The 18385-nt window shown below is 51.6% G+C and overlaps 1 protein-coding gene across 2 annotated transcripts in view; it reads left to right on the top strand.

Annotated features, from left to right (window-relative positions):
- The window catches only part of CDH22 (cadherin 22), a 76355-nt gene that overhangs the window by 15616 nt on the left and 42354 nt on the right, over positions 1-18385 (top strand). For both annotated transcript variants that reach the window (XM_069871892.1, XM_069871893.1), the window contains exons 2-3: positions 8946-9890; positions 14801-15095. In XM_069871892.1, the coding sequence (XP_069727993.1) occupies positions 9666-9890; positions 14801-15095 (520 nt within the window). In that variant the 5' untranslated portion in view covers positions 8946-9665. The remainder of the gene's footprint in view (positions 1-8945; positions 9891-14800; positions 15096-18385) is intronic.

The raw sequence follows: 18385 nt of genomic DNA, 5'->3' as shown, positions 1-18385 counted from the left end.
TGAGCAGAGGGACCCAGCAGGGCTCCGATCGCCTGGGACAGCCCCAAGGGGTGTGTGCTGGCTCAGTTCTTGCTGTGCTCCTCTTGCAGATGCAGACTTTCAAACAGACTTTGCCAAAACATGATACCTCTAGGAGAATCAGCTATTAGGGATTCCTGCCACCTGTGATAGATTTTTCTGAGCGACGCTGCATCTTAAAGAGTATTTGCTTCTTGTTTGGCTGATGAGGCTGTGCAACGTTTTTGCTTTGGGTTCCCGAATTTCTGTGGTGCTAAGATTCCTTCCTTTCTCCCCATTGTGTTTGCTCAGGAATTTCTGGAGAGTGGGAAGATGTGGGGCTGGAGCATCTTCTTCCACATGCCAGAAAGCCTGTGTTTAGGCAGGGCAGTACTGCACGGGTGGTGGTGGTTGATGGTGATGACTATTTATGACTGACGTGTGCTGGCATAGTGCACAGATGCTACAGAAAAACATAGTGGCCTGGGTGGCTGAGGAGGGCACATGCAGAACAGTGGATTTTGGCAGGACATGCTGCAGAAATAATTTCTTCTCTGTTATACTATCTTGTTTCTAATTATTATTTAACCAGCTCCTCTGAAAATAAGAAATTAATTGTAACGGTTTTCTTAAGTGTGAATGATCAGACTGGAATTGGCATTAAAGAGACTAATTACTCTCATTCTTCCACCTTTCTGACAGCTATTTATTGCTGCAGGCTTTGTCCTGAGGTGCTGAGGAAACCACTTTGCCTCTTCAGGCTGCTTTTGGCCGAAGGCACCTGCAAAATAAACAGGGTGACTGGTGCCTGCTTCTAATTTGGACTGTGCACAACCTGATTGCCCTGTTTCACAGGAAGAAAGCACCCTGAAGCTTCAGGTGTGAGACCTGAAGTGCAGCTCCCCTGGCTTTGTCCCACTCCTCACTGCTCTCTTTTTCTCCCCACTCCGGCCCAGGTGATCCTATGCTGGCTGGGTCTTAGCCTCAAAATGACAGCGCTGCCACGGGAAGGGAGTCCCTGGTGGTCTCACACATTCTGTAAAGGGGCTTGTGTGTCTCCTGCCATGAGGATTGAGAGATTTCCAGGGACAAAATTGCCAAAAGGATTGTATAGAGAAGAGTGAACAGCAGACGGTGCCTGCCATGGTATTGATTTAGGCAGAGGACAGACTCCGAGCCTGACCGCAAAGCCTGAGGAACAAGTTGAAGGAATTTGCTTTGAACCCCTCTGGCTCAATGTAATGCCCACTTGTTATTCTCTGTAGGAGTTTGGGGAGACTTTCACAAGAGGTGGAAAGTTGCAGACAAGAAAACTGTGAATATCTTCAGTTTTCCATTTGATCACACAATATTGAATGATAAATAATTCATAAATCTGCCAAACGTTTGCTTAAAGGAACCAAATTCCCTCCACATTTGTCAACGTAAGAATTCAGGTTTGTGTTCTTTTACTTTTAATCTCCTTTAACTCCTCTGCAGATGCCCCCTTGTCTGGGCTGCCAGCCTGGATTCCACTCGCCCTGTTTTGGGTGCTTGTGCCTTGCCTTTCTTGTCACTTCTGGCCTCTGGGGCCCAGAGAAGTGGCAGCAGGAGGGGAGCAGTGGTGGTTCTTGTGTGTCTGTGGGCTGTGCCGTGGGGATCAGCTCTGGTGGTGGCAGCGGCTTGTGGGGTTCTGCCCCGCTGTATGGGAACATTTCTGGCTCTTCATGAGGCAGCAGGGCATAAAAGATGTGAGGCTGTTGGGAATGCAAGGTCTGAGCCTATACAGAGCGTTTGTAAGGGGATCACTGTCAGATGCATCTATCTATCCAGTTCCTAAAGCTCAAGACTCACTCTGGAGCTTTCACTGCACAGCAGCAGGAATTCTGCCCACCCCAGTGTTGTGACAGATGCTGCCATGGCTGCAGACATCCTTCCGATGACCAGAGCACCCTTGGCCTGTGAGGGCAAAGGATCTCTGATGCTCTCCCTGCTGGTGATGCTGAGCCCAGGACAAGGATGTGCAGGGAGTGTGGTAGCTGGGCCAGGGTCTGTCCGTGTAGGCAGCTACTGAGGCAGTAGCAATGTCAGTGTCCTCCTGTCCAGCTAGAGATGGGGACTCCATGTGCCCTCTTTCAGCCTTACCTGGGTTTTAACACCAGTTTGGCACCAGCTTTCAGTTCTGTTTGACCAGTTCCCTGGCTCAGTCCAGTTCTTTAGAAATTTCTAGCAATAGCCTCAAATAAGATAATCTAACTTATGGATTTTGCTCCTATGTGGGGTCCCTTGTCATTTTCTGCCAGCCATGATTGAACTCATTGCTTGTTTTTTCCCCCCTTTCAGTTTTTATCTCCCATCTGGGCTCATGGCACCGGGGCTTCTCTTTTCATTTGGTTGGGTTTTTTTGTATCTCTGAACAGATCTGCTGCCTTTCCTTCTCTGCTGGAGCTGATGGTGAGTCCTAGCACGCATGGTGCCCGGCGCCAGGCAGCTTTCTTCTGCAATGGAAAGGCTAGCCATGCCCTGTCAGATCTGAGTGCTCAAGTGCTTTGTTTTGCTTGTTCAATAGCACTTCAGGCAGTTTGTCAAGCTCGCAGGAAAGTGTGACTTGCCTGCAATCCCCTGAATCATCCCTTGGGATGAGTTTTCTCTCTCCCATGGGGTCAGATGCCAGTGCTGTGGTGCGTGGGGCTCAGTGGGTGGCAGCAGGCATGTGCGCTGCTGGGGCTTTGTGCTCTGCCAGTGTCTGTGTCCTGCTGTGTTGCTGCTGGTGGGGGTACCCTGAGCTGCCAGATACCCAGGCATTAGTGCCGTACCGAGTTGGAGAGGGACAAAACGACCAGGGCCTGCTGGCACCTTGTTGCCTCTGGTGTTGGAGGCTTCCAACTGGAACAGGCTGCCCAGGGAGGGGGTTGAGTCCCCTTCCCTGGAGGTGTTTAAGGGATGGGTGGACGAGGTGCTGAGGGACATGGTTTAGTATTTGATAGGAATGGTTGGACTCGATGATCCTGTGGGTCTTTTCCAACCTGGTGATTCTATGATTTTTCTGCCTCTGGAGCAAGCAGGGTCCTGAGGGGAGAGACAGAAATGAGCAGGAGGGGCTGGTGTGGGGCTGCCAGGGCTGATGTGTAACAGATGGGCAGTGCAAGCACTTGCAGTCCCTTGTGTGGAATGGTGGGAAGGGACCTGGTGTGCTCAAGGACTCGGAGGGGAAACCACAAGCTGCACAGCAGAGCAGTGGCTGCTGTCCCCGGCTTCAAGCAGTTCCTGGGCTCTGGACAGAGACAATAATCCTGTCTGGGCTGTACCTGCTCCCATCTTTGGTGCTGGGAGACAAGAGTTTTTGCGTGCTCAGCTGGGGCAGTGGTTTGTCCTGGAGGCTGGTGGCTCTGCCTGGTCGGTTTATAGCACTGCAGGCTGTGGTCAGCTGGGGACTGGTCTAGGGACACTGATGGTGCAAAACTGTTCCTGGCATTTGCCTCCATGGCTTGGATGTGGTTTCTTCTAGGCCTGCGCAGAGGGAATCGTGCATGTGTTCAGGACCACAGCCTTTGCTTCCACCCCCTCTCAGAGATTGCTTTTAAAGACAAATTAAAAGTATTGTATTCACGTCGACAAGGCGTGAAAATTCCATATTTGGAAAAGAATTGCTGCAGAGCGAGACCGTTATGGCTGTAAAACCCGCTTCCCTAAGGCAGACTTTGAGATTTTCTTTGCAATTAAAATTTCTTTGAAACTTGGACCAAAGAAGATTTGGAGGAAAAAATCTCCTGAACTTTGAAAATACTTCTTTTTTCCAAACAATGCTTGCGTGAAAGCTTTAACAAATCCTGTTCCTCCCAGTGTGTCTGATAGTAGAAAGTGACTGAACACGAGAAGTCAAAAGGTTGTGAATAGCTCCTGCTTTGACGGTTGCTGCACTCTTCTATTAGAATTTCTTCAGGCAGCATCAAGAGGGACAATAATTAAACTTAAAGCAACTTAAAAAGAAGGAAGAAAATAGATGTTTAGTCATACAGTCCTGAGCATTGTGTAGGTAGAAGTTCCTCTGGAAAAACAACTTTACTAGGACTGTGTGCAAGTTTATCTGGAGAAAAGCAAAGGAAGAAGTTCCCTGCTGGGAGAATGATTCAAAGGAAGCAGAAAGAGGAAACCCAGAGATTTTCTCTGAGAACAAGCACGACTAAACTTTTGTTAAGTATAATGGGCTTTCTACTCTGTCGTCAAAGCTGAGGCTTGGGTGACATCAGTAAGAAAACGTGATTTCACCATTATCTGCCTCTCTTCTGTCTCCTGCATCAGGGCTGAAGGCAGATTGCTATCAGACTTTGCTTTGTGCTATCTGGACCTGCATTTGGGATATGTTCATCCAGTAACTGTGGTTACACAAGCCTTTCACTGCATAAAGAAAAATAACAGTATTTTAAATATCCTCTTCCAAAAGCCTCCACAGTTTTGAATCCTTTGGCCACTTATCTCTAGTGTTTAAATACACTGTGATGCTATGTGCTCTCTGGATCAATATCTCTAGCCATCTCTCACTTGATTGGCAAAATGCGATGAGATTTTGGAAAGGACGCTGAACAGGAGTCTGCCTCCTGCAGAATGTGTTTCAGCAGAGTGATACTGGGGGGGTTCTAGAGCTTGCTGTGCTGAAAAGCCCTCTACCTTGCAGGTGATTTCTGCAGCACCACAGTGTTCTGAAATGTTATCCTGCTTTGTTTTATCTGAACATTGGGCCTTAAGTATTGCATCACTGATGAGATCCGCTATGGAATGGGAACTTGCAGTGCAGTGGCTGTGATCGTAATCTTTGTCAGTCGGTATCTCATGGCTTTGCTCTCACTAGTGCTGGTGTCCCACACAGAATTAGCAATGAGTGTTAATGTGTTCCAGCCACAGATGGTGGTTTATGGTGACTGTGGGTTCTGCAGTGGGAATTGAAGCAGCAGCTGGGTTACAGTGTTGGTCCCTAGTGTTTTACATTTGCAGAGCACTCCCTGTGAGGCAGAGGGCTGGATGCTCTGACTACTCCATTGTCCAGCCCAAAGGGGTAATCTTACAATTCCTCTTGAGGGCTAGGAAGGAGCTATGGGAAATTATGGGGATATAGGTGGTGCTTGGCCATGGTGCAGCGGTTCAGGGTTGGTCTGCTACTGAGATGCATTGTCAGAGGCAGCATCTGGAATGTTGGATGCTTGCATGTGGTATGCTTGCCATATGGCCTAGTCTGGCCTTGATAGTATCTTATGTCTGGGAAGATTGCCTCCTCCGTCCTCTTTAGATTTCCAGAAGTTCATATAAGAGAAAGTATCTTTGCCTCATCTTGTCTTACAATATCCAGCGCAGAAAGTGAGCTCCAGAGAGCCTCCATTCTTGTCTTAGCCTTAGGTGTGGAGATTATGAACCACCTTAAAGCTTTGCAGCAGCCTCGCCATGCTTGTATTACCTCCATATGGGAGATACTGGAAGTGTGCTCTAGCCGGCTTGCTCCTTTTCCCAGGAAGAGGAGCATTAAGTGGATTTGAGTTCTGTTTAACAGGAGGAGACATGGTTACACACTGCGTGCTGCACTGTAGGCAGCACTAGAGAAGAATTGCTGTTGAAGTAATTGCAGGCTTTTTGCTGCCCTGTCTCCCAGCAAGATCTGTCTGTGGCTGAGCTGTCGTGCCACCTGCATGCTTGGCTGGGAGGCGGGGCTCCCTGTGGCTGCAGGCTCTGAGTTGGCAGTGGTGTGGTCCCCAGAGCTGCTGCTGTGCTTGCTTGTGGCCTCGGCTGTTCCCTTGCAGCTGACACTACTGGCACGCATGGACTACTGGCACGCGTGGGTGGTGCTGGGACCTGTGCTGGGCTCCCTAGTCCCTGCTGTTATGGCTGCATGCAGGAGGTGGCAGAGCTGCCCTTTGGGCTCAGCCTCTGAGCTCTTTGGTAAAGGTAATTTGGGGTCAGGAGGTGCTGAGCAGAGAATGGAGGGGCCCGGTTGATGCTGGAGGTCTGCCCTGCTGTTTGGAGAGGTTCTCCAGGTAGACTTGTGTGTCTGGAGAAGGGCCTGGTGTGAAGCTGTGCTCTTTTGGCTGCTCTGACAGCGAGGCATTTCTGGCTGCTTGTTGAGGAGCCCGACAGGAACTGTTGTGCATCTGACTTCTGTCTTGGTTTGTCTCCAAAGATGTTGTCCTGCCTGTTGGAAGCAGCACTGCAAACCGCTGACAAAGCTGTGTTTGTGCCTTGCATCCATGTCCCACCTGCCTTACATGTCCCCGTGCTTTTCTCCACACCCTTCCCATATAGAAGCTATGCTTGATGCCATGCAAAATCAGGAGAAGATGCAAGCTTTTTGGAGCTCCTGTGTTGTGACTCGTATTCATTCTGTGGCTCTGTCTTCCTGAGGGTGGCACAAACAGTGCCTTACTCTAGCCTTACTTCCCAGCGGCTTTTGTAGCATCCTTGTGGCCATTCCAATCAGATGAAGCAGTCCTGGTCCTTGTGCACGCAGATCAATGCAGCTCTGCTGGAAGGCGCCCATACATCTAGTTGGGGTCAAGGAGGGAAGCCTCCCCTACCACTCTGTTGCATCTTTTGTAGCTGATAGGGAGCTTTGTGTTTTCTGATAATAAATGCTTGTCTTACAGGAACAGCACTGGTGAAGCGGTCCTTCCAGTAGAGCTGCAGGCACAGGGAGCTCCCTGAGCTCCCAGGGCACTCACCTGGCCTCTGATTGGGATTGCCTGTCCCGTTGCTCCTGAGGCACTGCTGCCCTTGCTCTGGGACTGCAGCTCTGCTGGGCAGTAGTGCAGTTCGGAGGTGTAGGGCTGTGATGTGTTGGGCAGTGCTATCTTCTGTGCTGTTGCTTGCCAGTGTTTTACCTCTCCCCCTGCCTGCATTCCCCTGCATCAGCCTGAATTCGTAAAATGAAATAAATATTGACACGGACGGGATGCTATTCAATTTGTCCTGATCACTGGGCTGCGGTGAGTTCTGACAGAGCACAGTGTAAAACATAAGCTCAGGATGTAATTTCTACTGTCAACATGATGTACAGTATGGCTGTGCCAAATACACACCGACAAACTGCACAAGCTCTTGTGGAGAGGGGAGGGAAGAGTTGTGCTGAGACTTGGGAAGCGGGGCTGGCAGAGCAGCAGGGGAGAGGGCGTCAGCCTGGGCCTGGGGCAGTGTGAGAGTCTGATGCTTCACTGAATGCATGAAAGCCTGCCTGGCACGGACAGTGCCTGGGCACGCTGCCACACGGGTGCCTGCATGCCGTGCACCTGCAGCCACCACATGCTGCTGCCTGCTTGTGATGCTGTGCTCTGGGCTGGTTCTGGCTGCCACAGCAGCAGCTCCTGCCTAGTTATTCATGGCTGTGTGCTCATGTATGGCAGAGAGAAGTGGCACTTGAAGCTGTTGGTGAAAGGTCTTCGATAATACAGGGAAATAAATGTTGTGCTGCTCTTGGCTCCTGTGCACAGGACCTTCTGTGGTGCTGTGCAGCCCCTGGGTGCGTTGGCTCCTGCTGCAGCATGTGCAGGCTACTGCAAGGACACAAGTGGGACTTGCAGCTCTTGGCTCCATTGCCCTGGAAGAGGTCTGCGATGTGACAGCCAGAAAAAGAGAGATGGCACTGACCCTGGCTGTGGCCTGAAGCTGTGACAGAACAGAAACAGGCTGAGGATTTGAGTGGAGAAGAATCCAGTTTGAAGCCGCATTAGTTCAGACGTGGCAATAAGATGAGAGATCTGTTGAATGTAAAAAGCAGAATGATGGCTGAGACTGAAGCGCAGGGTTGTGGTTCCCACAGCAACAGCAGCCCAGCCCATGCATACTCAGTGGGACTTTCCATGGCAGTAGCTGCTCTGTGGAGTCCTCGGATGCAACAGGGCTGAGCAAGTTGCCTTGGGAACTGTGGGCCACCTTGTCCACCGGCCAGGGAGCAGTTATACTGGAGCTGTGCTCGCCTACTGCGGCACCTTTTGCCCTCACTTCCCTTTCTCTTCTGTCTTGCGCATTTAAATTGTTGCTTTTACTGGTTTATTGATACTGCTTAGGATTTAGCTGCTTCCATTTATATGCTATAACTCTGGCCAGACTGAAAGAAAAGTCTCGGTGCCTGTTTTGGAATGAGTAGCAGAGCCATCCCTGCATGCACACAGATCTGGCTTCAGGATGGGGCTCAGGCTGTGGAGGCAATGGGCGGCTTGCAGCTCCACTCGGGTGTGAAACAGTGGGATGAGAGGAACGAGGATGGCTCTTGCTGCCCTCCCAGAGCCAGTGTGGATGCTGTTTGCCAGCTGTGTGCACCGAGCCCTGTGTGCTGGAGTTGGCCAGGTCCATGTACCTCCTTCCTGCCAGCTCAGGCCCTAGGGTGCTGGCAGCACTTGGAGTGCCTGCATTTGCACCCTGGGGTTGGCTTTCTCTCAGCCTCCCCACATGCTCAGGAGGTTGTCAGTGGTTGCAGAACTGCTCTCTGGCAGTTGCATTGCTGCCTTGTCAGGCTGCCTGAAGGGCTTTATAAAATAACGTGGAGCAGCCTGGATGGCAAGGAGAAGATGTTAGGGTGGGCAGAGTGGGAGGCATCAGGAGCTGGTAACTGCCTCTTCCCAGGGCTCTGCTTGCACAGCGGTCCTGAAGAACATGTGCAGACGGACTAGTTGTTCCATTCTTATTCTGGCAGTTACATTTACCAGGTACAGCCTGTTTGTACTTGGACTTTGTGAACGTCTGGAGGCATTGCCCACAGAAGTGCTGCGGAGTGGCAGGAAAGAGATGCTGGATAAATTGACCCACGCTTACCATTTACCTTGGGTGCTGGCCTGAAGCTCTTGCTCTGAGTTTGGTTCCCTCGCTTCTGGGATACCTGTGAGGCTGGGCTCTGTTGTGGGGCAGAGCAGGGTGGGAGATGTTGACCGAGGCTGCAGGGGTGGCACGGGGTCCTTCTCTCACACCAGCACTGACACCTTGGCCTTTTCCAGGCTCCTGAGGATACTGCCAGTTGCCCTGCACCTCCCTGCATGAGCCAGCAGAGGATGGAAATGACTGGCATCAGCTGGGCAAAGGACTCTTCACCAGATGCTGGGATGGCATCCCCCTGAAGACAGGAATTACAAATGGGCTTGTGAACTGCATGTGCAGCACGGACACCTGCGCTTCCAGACCACTCCTGCAGTAGTTTGGGACAGACGTTGGCAACAGCAGCTCATCCTGGTAACTTCTCTGTGAAACTGTGGAAAAGCTTCCCTTGCTGCCTGTGAATGACGGCTGCAGGTGCCTGTGCCCTGCTCGCTGCTGCGGAGCTCCTTGCCTGCTGGGAGAGTGGGCAGCAGGCCGTGTGTGACCCTGCTCCCCGGTGAGACCAGTGACAGCCAAGCACGGAGCCAGGTAGCTCTGTCCCAGGGACAAATGCCAGCTGCCAGACTCTTCTCTGGAGACCCAGGGGCAGCCTGCAAGGCACCAGCACTGACTGTTCCTGTGATAGCAGTGGGCAGTCTGAGACACCTGTTGCCACTGGTGTGACTCCAGCCTGCTTGGACAGGAGTGCTCCAGCTGTAGGACACGGAATGCAGCAGGGATGGAGGTGCTCTGCATCAACCGGTGAGCCTCACGCTGCAGGTGTGGACTTCCCTCCTCCTTTTTCCTAAAGGATGCTAGTTGCCAGTCCAAAAGCTACTGCTCATGCAGCCTGCTAGAGTGCAATGGCGAAGGGTCTGCAGGGCTTCTCGTGGACCATGCTGCTGCTGTTCTGCGCCATCCAGGAGCTGGGGGCCTGGGCCATGCACACAGCGGTGGAGGGCCCTGGCCTAGGGCAGCCGGGGGACCCTACGCTGCTGGCCAGTGGGCGAGTGAAGCGTGGCTGGGTCTGGAATCAATTCTTCGTGGTGGAGGAGTACACGGGCACCGAGCCCCTGTATGTGGGGAAGGTAAGGTAACTCTGTTTCTACGGGGCTGACCAAGCTAGTGGCTGAGCAGGGCACGCTGACAGCATTTTCGAGCCTGGTACGGGAGGGAGGAGCTGCATGAGGATTGCTCATGGGGCTTGGTTAGAGAAGTACTCTGTGGACTGGTCTTCGCTGGGGAGCGAGGAGTTTAATGTGCTCCCAGGGAGCCTGTGGCAGGAGCACACCGAGATTCGCATCTCTGTCCTTCCTGTTGTGTGCTGGGTTCCTTTGGTGTTTGGGGTGGGTGCAGCTCTGGGTGTTGTGGGGGCAGTGGGGAAGGCTCAGCCCCATCTCTGTGGGTGGACCTGCTGGGCTGGAGCAGATGAGCAGACTGGGCTGGGGAGGCAAGGTGGGCATTTGCTTGTGCTGATCCCTGCTGTGTCTTGGGAGTCAAAGTGCTGCTGCAGCACCAAGGGCCTCCCAGCCCCAGCGGTTACTGCAATAGGTGCAGCCCTGACTTCCTGATGGTGGACCGTCCGTGGTCCTGTAGACCTTTCAGCTCCAGGATGATGTTTCTGGGTTCTGTGGCCCCTCCCTGTGGATCCCTCCTGGTCTGGGAAGGACTGTGCTCCATTGGACCTGCAGGCTGCAGCTGATATTTCCTAGAAAATTTTCTCTGCAAACTGAAGCTGGCAGAGGAGGTGTCCTCTCTGGTTGTAGTGAGAAAATCCTGCTCTTGTTTATGGCCAGAGTGAGGTTGTTGCAGGATTTATGTATCTCAGGCTGGCCTGCACTGTGCAGTGTGGACGGTGGTTGGTGTGGGTGTGCAGGGCTTAGAGGGACCCTGAGGGCCGGCACTGGTGGTGAAGCTTTCCTGTGGCTTGACAGGAGCTCTGCCCATCCTGCCTGGACTGCGGGCGTTCGGGGGTCCCAGTGAGAGCTGTGCTGTTACTCTCGTGCTCCCAAGGCCAGAGCCTTGCTGGACTTTGTGCAGGTGTTGGCACTGATGAACTTCCAGGGAGAGGCACTGGGAAATTTCGGGCTTGTTATAGCCAGTACATCCTACTCTGCTGCGAAGGTTTGATTATGGTTCCTGGAGCACGTTGGTCTCTCTGTGCTGGCAGAGCCCTGATCTCCCTCCAGCAGTCTCCCGTTTCTGCAAGGGGGTGGCTGTTTGTGCTGTCCTGGCTCTTGCTGCTGCTTGTGCACCCTGTGGAGGAGGAGCGCTGCAAACCTGGAGCTGCTGGCTGCACCAGTGCCTTGCTGGGCAGGACTGGGGCTTTCCTGGGGAACTCGCTGTTCTCCGGTGTGTGACCTGCTGGGGCATGGGAAGGGTGGACGTGGACCTCTGCTCCCTCTGCACCTGGAGCATTTTGCCTTGGGGTTGCTGGGCTTTGTCCTGTTCTGGGAGCTGTGGAGAAGCTGCTGTGTGGCTCCTACGCACTGGGAGGCTGTGCTGTCCGCGTAGGGATGAGTGTGCTGCCAGCAGCTGGAGCTGTCCCTATGGGGGCACAGGCTCTTCCCAAAGGAAAGTGCCCAAGAGCTCCTGCAGCAGGGCTGTCTGATGGCCTCAGTCTTCTGGTCCAGGTCTGAAGGAGGCTTGAAAATGGGCTTCTTGGCTAGGGGCCAGCTGGGATTTCAGTGGTGATTTGTGTCCGTTTCAGCAGACACTTGAAAGCCGCACTCCTCTGCCACGACGCTCAATGCAGTTACAGCTAATTCACAGCTCCCCTGGGAAGCGACTCGAAGCATCAGGCCTTGTCAAACTCCAGCGGTAGCCTAGCAACCACCTCATCTCCAAAATGAACCTGGGAACCTACAACTAACCCATTTTACAGCCCCTTTCCACATCATTCACCACATCACCTACCCTGCTCAGAATAAACAGCCACCCTGTGCTGGAAACCATTCCCAGGGAATATTGCTCCCAAGGGCCAAAAGCATCCTGGGGCCAAGATTTTCCCTGGGGCTGACAGAAGCTGGGGTGCCTGCCTGGGAAATTCAGAGCTGGCGTGGTCCCAGGGCAATGTTCCAGCCCTCTCAGCACAGTCTCTGTACCCAGGAGCTTTCCTGCACGGGGCACGCATGGCTCCCTGTGGCATAGCTGGGGCTTGCCCTCTGTGCATGCCTCTTGCACACCTACGTGTGCTTTCCGAAGGACTGATACCATTTCCATAAAATCTGGGTTCTCTAGCTAATCCTTCCTCTGAACTGTAATTTCCCCTGAGGCTGCTGTCAGTTTGATGTGGATTTCTTTGGGTTTTTTAAATAGAATTATGGGGTCAGCACTAGTTACAAACTTCTGCATGTGGACAGATCTATTTTAGATAGAGGAGAGGATTAAAGGGAAAAAAAGCAGATTTAATTAAGTTGCTAATATTTAAAGAGAATTGATGAACTCGGGCTTTATGAGTTGGAGCAAACAGTGTGCTTTTATTGCAGGCTAGTTTTTATTTAATTTTTTTTTTATTTTCTAGCCTCAGAGTAATTTTTTATTTGTATATCTCTGCTTTCTGCTTAACCTCTTTTAATAAGGAATGTGCACCTCTGTTCATGTTTAATTTTGATTTAATTATTAGTAAGTAGTTAATAGATTTGTATAATTCCTGGCTGTAGCTTTTTAGGGCAAGGAAACTATTTTCCTGTGTGTCAGTCTGAACAGATCAGCCTCTTGTTCGCCTCCCAGGCAGCCCTGGCTGCTGCGGATGCTCCTTCATCTGGCCAGAGGGGCTGAGCTGTGGGTGACCCTGGGGTGGGAGGCAGCTGGGGCAAAGTTGCAGTGTCCCCAAGGCCAGCACAGGTCTCTGCACTGCCAGAGCTGCCTGGCTGCGCTCACCTGTGTGGGAGTGTGGTGCTCTGTGAGGCTGCCTGCTGCAACGGTGAGGCCAGGCAGGAGAAAGCATCCCTGGGATGCAGTCTGGGCCAGTGGCATCTTCCCGCAGATGTCTGCAGTCTGTTACCCGGCCCTCCCCCATTAGTTGTTGTTTAGTCAAGCAGCACAGATTTAGCTCTTTTAATCTTCCCTTGTAAATCAATCTCTGCAGCCCCTTGAGCCCAGGCTCCATTTTTCTTCCTAGTGTTCCAGCGTGCAGGGATGCCGGTGTCTGCTCCAAGCAGTCAGCGATGAGCAAATATGTGAAGGGGGTGTGCTGAGAGCTCAGTGTGGTTCTGGGAAGAGGTGCTGGGTAGATTATCCCTGGCATAATTATTAATCACAAGCCTGGTGTGTAGCAGAAAAATGCAGGTTTCCGTTACCGGTGCTGTGCAGACCAAGAGCACTTTTTTCTTTCTGAAAAGCTTGATCTCCAGCAGAGTAGGTGTGAACATTAGAGAAGAGGGTTATAAAGTGGGGGGGATGGCAGGGCTTGAGCAGGATGGCCAGGGCAGGATGCTTCTGCAGGCTGGGGCAGAGCATCCCTGCAGGTGCTTTCCAAGAGTGTTGCCCCAGCAGGTCTGTGGCCAAGCTACCACAGTGGTCCTGGTGCTGGGCTCGCGGCTCCGTTTGCCAGCTGAGTGAAGGTCCCCTTCCCAGGCAAACCCTGGGAGATATTTCAACATGGGCAGTAATATGTGAATGGTGTGTAAAATACATTGAATTGTCTAATGCATGGGCCCCTCACTCATGAAATAAATACATAAACTATATCTAACAAGACAAATATAATGAAGGCATCATAAAAAAGAGGCAGCTCTGGTATAAATTCTTGCTGGTGGAGCTGTATCTCTGAAAGGTGGATTATAGAACTGCAGTTTGGAAGATTGAATGGCCCATAAACATTTTCATATTTCATTAGCCGATTAATGGACGGCTTTTTTCTTTCTTTTCAGCGGGGACACACACACACAGACACACACGCACACGCACACAAAACTTTGCTGATTCTAAGCAGAAATTATAGGAAGCAAATGAAAGCAGTTGATGAAACCTTTCCGGAGGCCTGTCCCGTTATGGATTGTCCCAATTAATGCCCATGCTGCTCTCTGTCAGGATGCATTCTGCCTGTCCAGTTACTGTTAATAGATTTCTCATAAGTGGCTGGATTGTAAAAACCTCATAACTCAGTTTAATGACACCAATAAAATTATCTATGGACGTCTGGCCTGGATTCCAGTCAGCTCCTTGTCTGTGGGGAGCTGCTATTCACCCTTTCTTTTCCTAGTTTCAAGCCTTGTCTTAATTAGAAAATGAAGCAGAGATTGGCTACAAAAACGTCTTCCCCTAGGGTCTGTTTTTCATACTGAGCACAGGCCTAATTTCCTACATTATACTGCGGGCTTTGCTCAGGTGGGTGCTCTGGGTGGGATGTTGAGGGGCTGACCCCCCTGCCACCTTGCCATGTAAAGCACATCATAGATGTGCAATGAATGCGTGAGCTCTGGGGCAGGGAGACCTGTCGGTACCAATTGCACAGCAAATTGAGGCTGTGGCTGGAGCAGAGCTGGCCAGTGAGGATGGGCTTTGTGCTGCTGGCTGAGCTAACCAGGACAGATGCTGGTGGTGAGCTGCCTCTGCAGCCCAGTCTGCCTCGCAGCATGGAAGAGGTGATGCTGCACTGACAGCGCCCTGGGTCCTTGACCACAGGGAAGCCTCTTATTCTCAAGTGCTGTTGAGTTGTCCTTCCCCTTTCCAGCATTTCCTAGCCTCACAGTGGTGGGGTTTGTCGCTTGGTTTGTGGTGTGGGTGGGTACTGACAGGATTTATGGTTTTCCAGGCGTACAGGGGCATAGACAGGACTGAAGTTCCAGTTTATTTGGCCTTGCTCCATGCATAGGCATTGTTTGGTGCTCTGCACAGCTCCCCAGTCCAGCAGTAGCAAAGGGAGCAGTCAGGCATCATGCAGGGTCCATGGCTCCTCGCACCAGGGGCTCCACACCCATGTGGTCTTGGCTGTGGGGGCACAAACATGGCCCCGGCCTGCTCCCTCTGCACCCTCTCCCTCTTTCCCTGGCAGATTCACTCGGACTCGGATGAGGGGGACGGCTCCATCAAGTACACTATCTCCGGGGAGGGCGCAGGGACTATCTTCCTCATCGATGAGATCACAGGTGACATCCATGCCACCGAGCGGCTGGACCGGGAGCAGAAAACCTTCTACACCCTACGGGCTCAGGCCCGTGACCGGCAGACGGACCAGCTGCTGGAGCCAGAGTCAGAGTTCATCATCAAGGTGCAAGACATCAACGACAGCGAACCACGCTTCCTGGAGGGGCCCTACATCGGCAGCGTGGCTGAGCTGTCCCCCATCGGTAGGTCTCCTGGGTGGGAGGAAGTGGGCTGGGAAACCCTTGTGTCTCTCCTGTCAAACTCCCTGCAAATCCCAGAGATTCCAGCTAAGACCAGAGCTAGGGAGCCAAAAGGGAAAAATAAATAAAGTGGCTTAAGGAAAACAAGTGAATAAATCCTCTGAGCTGATTGCTAGCATGTGGCTGAGCGTTCAATCTCAGCCCTAAGCTGACACTTAAAAAGGAAGAAATTTTTGACTCTGAGTATTAGACAAGGATCCCAGTTCTTTGAAAATCACTAACAATTATGGAGCTGCCTGATCAGACTGATGTGAACAAGACATATCAAAGGAGACAGTTTCTATGCGAAATTGGAGATCAGAGGGAGAAAGAAACATGGTTTCACAACATGAAAGGAGGCGATTCCTGCAAATTAAAATACTAAGAAGTTAAAAGTAAAGAGTAGTGCTGTGAACAGCATGGGCTGCGCGTCCAAGCTGCATGCTCAGAGAAGGGAGCCAGAGCCAAGAGCCTGTTCTGCTTCCTAGGCTTGTGACAACTTAGAGTTTTCTGTAGCCTGGTCACCCCAGAGAATGTAAGGGCTTCTGTGTAGCAGCCTAGCCCTGGAAATGGCCCAGCTAACGGGGCAGGAACAGCTTCACACAGCATTTTCAAGTGGTGCTGCTGCATGGTCCCCTGCAGCACGAATGCAGAGCTGGAGGGTACCCATGTGCTGCTGCTGCACCTCCTGGTTCTCCGTTCCTTTATAAGTACTGTGCCCAGGAACAGGCAGCACAGAGGACAGGATGGACATATCCTGTGAAAGCATAAACAGGCCAGCCTGAAAGGAATTTTCTCCTCAACCCTCTGGAGTTCAGCAGCTGCCCTGCCTCCTCCACCGTGGTCCTTGTGGGGACACAGAGGTAGAGGGGGCTGGTCATGGACCTGGTGTTTGAAGTTCCAGCTGCTCTATGAAGGGACTGAGGAAACAGGACATGGGATGCTGCCTGGGTGAAGAAGATAAAGTTCAGGACCTTCTTATGGGTAATACTCTACTAGACCCTGTTTGTGTGGGAGCACTCTGCTTGTGTCAAGGCCTGGTGCAGCTGTGATCATGGCTCTGTTGTGGTTGGTATTGGTAGTACTGTTTGTCTCTGAGCCGGACAGGTCATCTTCCCTAGACCCAAGGGGTGTTTTCATAGGAGTGAATGGGGAGCGTGCCTCGCTGTCTTCCTGAATGCAGATAGAGGTGATCCATACCAGCCAAGCAGAAGTAGGAAGGTTGAGCAGCTTGGGGAGAGCTTGGATTGGCGGTTAATACATCAAGATCAAGGTCAAAGCTTGGGAACCTACTGGTGAACATGCCTGGTCTTGGCTCCATTTGGGTTGACGTGTTTTCCCAGTCTCCAGCATTTCTGGTTCAGCTGTGCTCTCTGCTGGGGAAGGGGCTGGGATAGGGCCACTGCAGGATGCAGGGCTACTCTCCAGCTTGGAGCTGCTTTGTAGGGGGCTGTTAATTCCCTGGTTTTGCTGTGCAGACAGCCTTTTCTCTGCAGCACAGCCTGAAAAATGAAGGGTAACCCCCTTCTTCCTCCTCTCATGCTCTTGCCTTCCCAGAGCTTGCTGGGGTTTGTGCTTGGGGCTGCCAAGGCGGGTGTTTGTTCTCACTCATGGCAGCTATCAGCTGCAGCTCCCCATTCCCTGCCAAAACCTTAATCCCTGCTCCCAGAGGTGGGTACCTTCCTGGAGCATAAAGAGGAAAAAAAAACAAATGCAGTCAGATCCGCTCAGTGACAGCAGGAGCAGATCAAAGGACATTATTTGCATAATGAAGGAGTACTAATTGGTAGGGAAAGTCATTTGATTTCCTAGCGTCTAAGAGAGATGAGACAAATGAGAACTACACAAACTCTTAGAGTAGCTGGGAGTGCTTTGCCTGCCCCTTGCTCTGCACTGGAGCCAGGGCAGCATGTTTTGGTAGTGACAGCTTACGTGCTGCTTGAGACTAAGTCAGGCTGAACTGACGGGCTTGCTCTTCCAGGATCTTGTCTTGGCAGTAGTCAGAGTGGATGCTGACAGAGCAGGAGGAATAGCGTACACAGCATGTATGATTCTCCTCTTAATATGCACAGCCAGCAGCCAGTTCCAGCTTGGAGATTTCTTCAGCTGTGGGTGGTTTCCATGGGTTTAGGCAACTTCAGTGTCCATCTTCCATGAACTCATCCAGACTCGCTGTAAACCTCTGCAATGAGGAAGGGAAAGGGCTTGCTTTTGCTATCTGATGGATCAAAAATGTCAGCTGCAAGGTGGCCAGGAAGGTAAGGCTGTCCTGTCACCTCCAGAAGAAACAGTGGACTAAGAGCTTGCAGGCTGCTCTGTGTTGGCACCTGGTGCTTGTCCACTGCATGGGCACCCCAGTGCAGATCACTCCAAAGTGTCTGAGTTGAGCAGAGTCTAGTACCTAAGAGACATGAAGGTGCAGAAGAAGGTAGGATGCGACCCAGGCAACTGCCTGGGAACTGCAGGAACTTCACCTTGTAACAGGAGATGCTAAAATGAGCTGTGTTTTGGGACTCCCTTCCTGAGCTCCCTAGGGTCTGCTTAACAGTTGTCTACTGAACAAAAGCACGAGCCCAAATCAGCACACGCTGTCCCCTGCAAGGCAACTCCATTAGTTGCACAGAGTGGGTATTGCAGCCCAGAGCTTGCTTCTGAGCTGTCTGAGGAGCATGCAGAGCCTGGAGTGAAGCAAATGCTAGGAAATGTGCATCCTTTCATCAGAATAGCACTTCTTCCTTGGTGCATTTTGCTCTCCCTTATTTCTGTGTAGCACCAAGTCCAGATTAGAGATGATTTGGCTGTACAGACAGAAACTTGGGGTCAAGCCCTGAATCTAGTGCAAAGCTGGCTGAATGCAGAAGTGATTATTGTGAAGAGAAATTGTTTAATCTCCATGCTGGAAGCAGAGAAAAAGACTTTGTTTAACGTGTAGGCAGCACATTTGCAGGCAGTCTGATCTCTTTTTTTTTTTTTTCCTCCTTGATAGAAAGTGCTAAAATCACTTGTATGCATCTGGAAGCTGCTGGGGCAGCAACTAGCTAGTACTCAGTGAGAACACTCTTTCCCCTCCAGCACTGCACTCTAAATCCATGGTGCAAGCTCTGAGCTCTCTGCCCTGCATGTCCAAGCACCTTCTGAACCCTCTCATCCAGAAACCTGTGCTAAGCCCCGTAGTGAACACGTGCCTTCTTCATTTAATGCTTTGGTTTGCTCCCCAAGACACCGCTTTTACTTGCTTCATGCCAGGAGCTGGG

The sequence above is a fragment of the Phaenicophaeus curvirostris genome, chromosome 18, assembly GCF_032191515.1.
Source record: "Phaenicophaeus curvirostris isolate KB17595 chromosome 18, BPBGC_Pcur_1.0, whole genome shotgun sequence".
Classification (NCBI taxonomy): domain Eukaryota; kingdom Metazoa; phylum Chordata; class Aves; order Cuculiformes; family Cuculidae; genus Phaenicophaeus; species Phaenicophaeus curvirostris.
The sequence above is the reverse complement of the archived record's forward strand: the minus strand, read 5'-3'. Positions and strand labels throughout refer to the sequence as shown.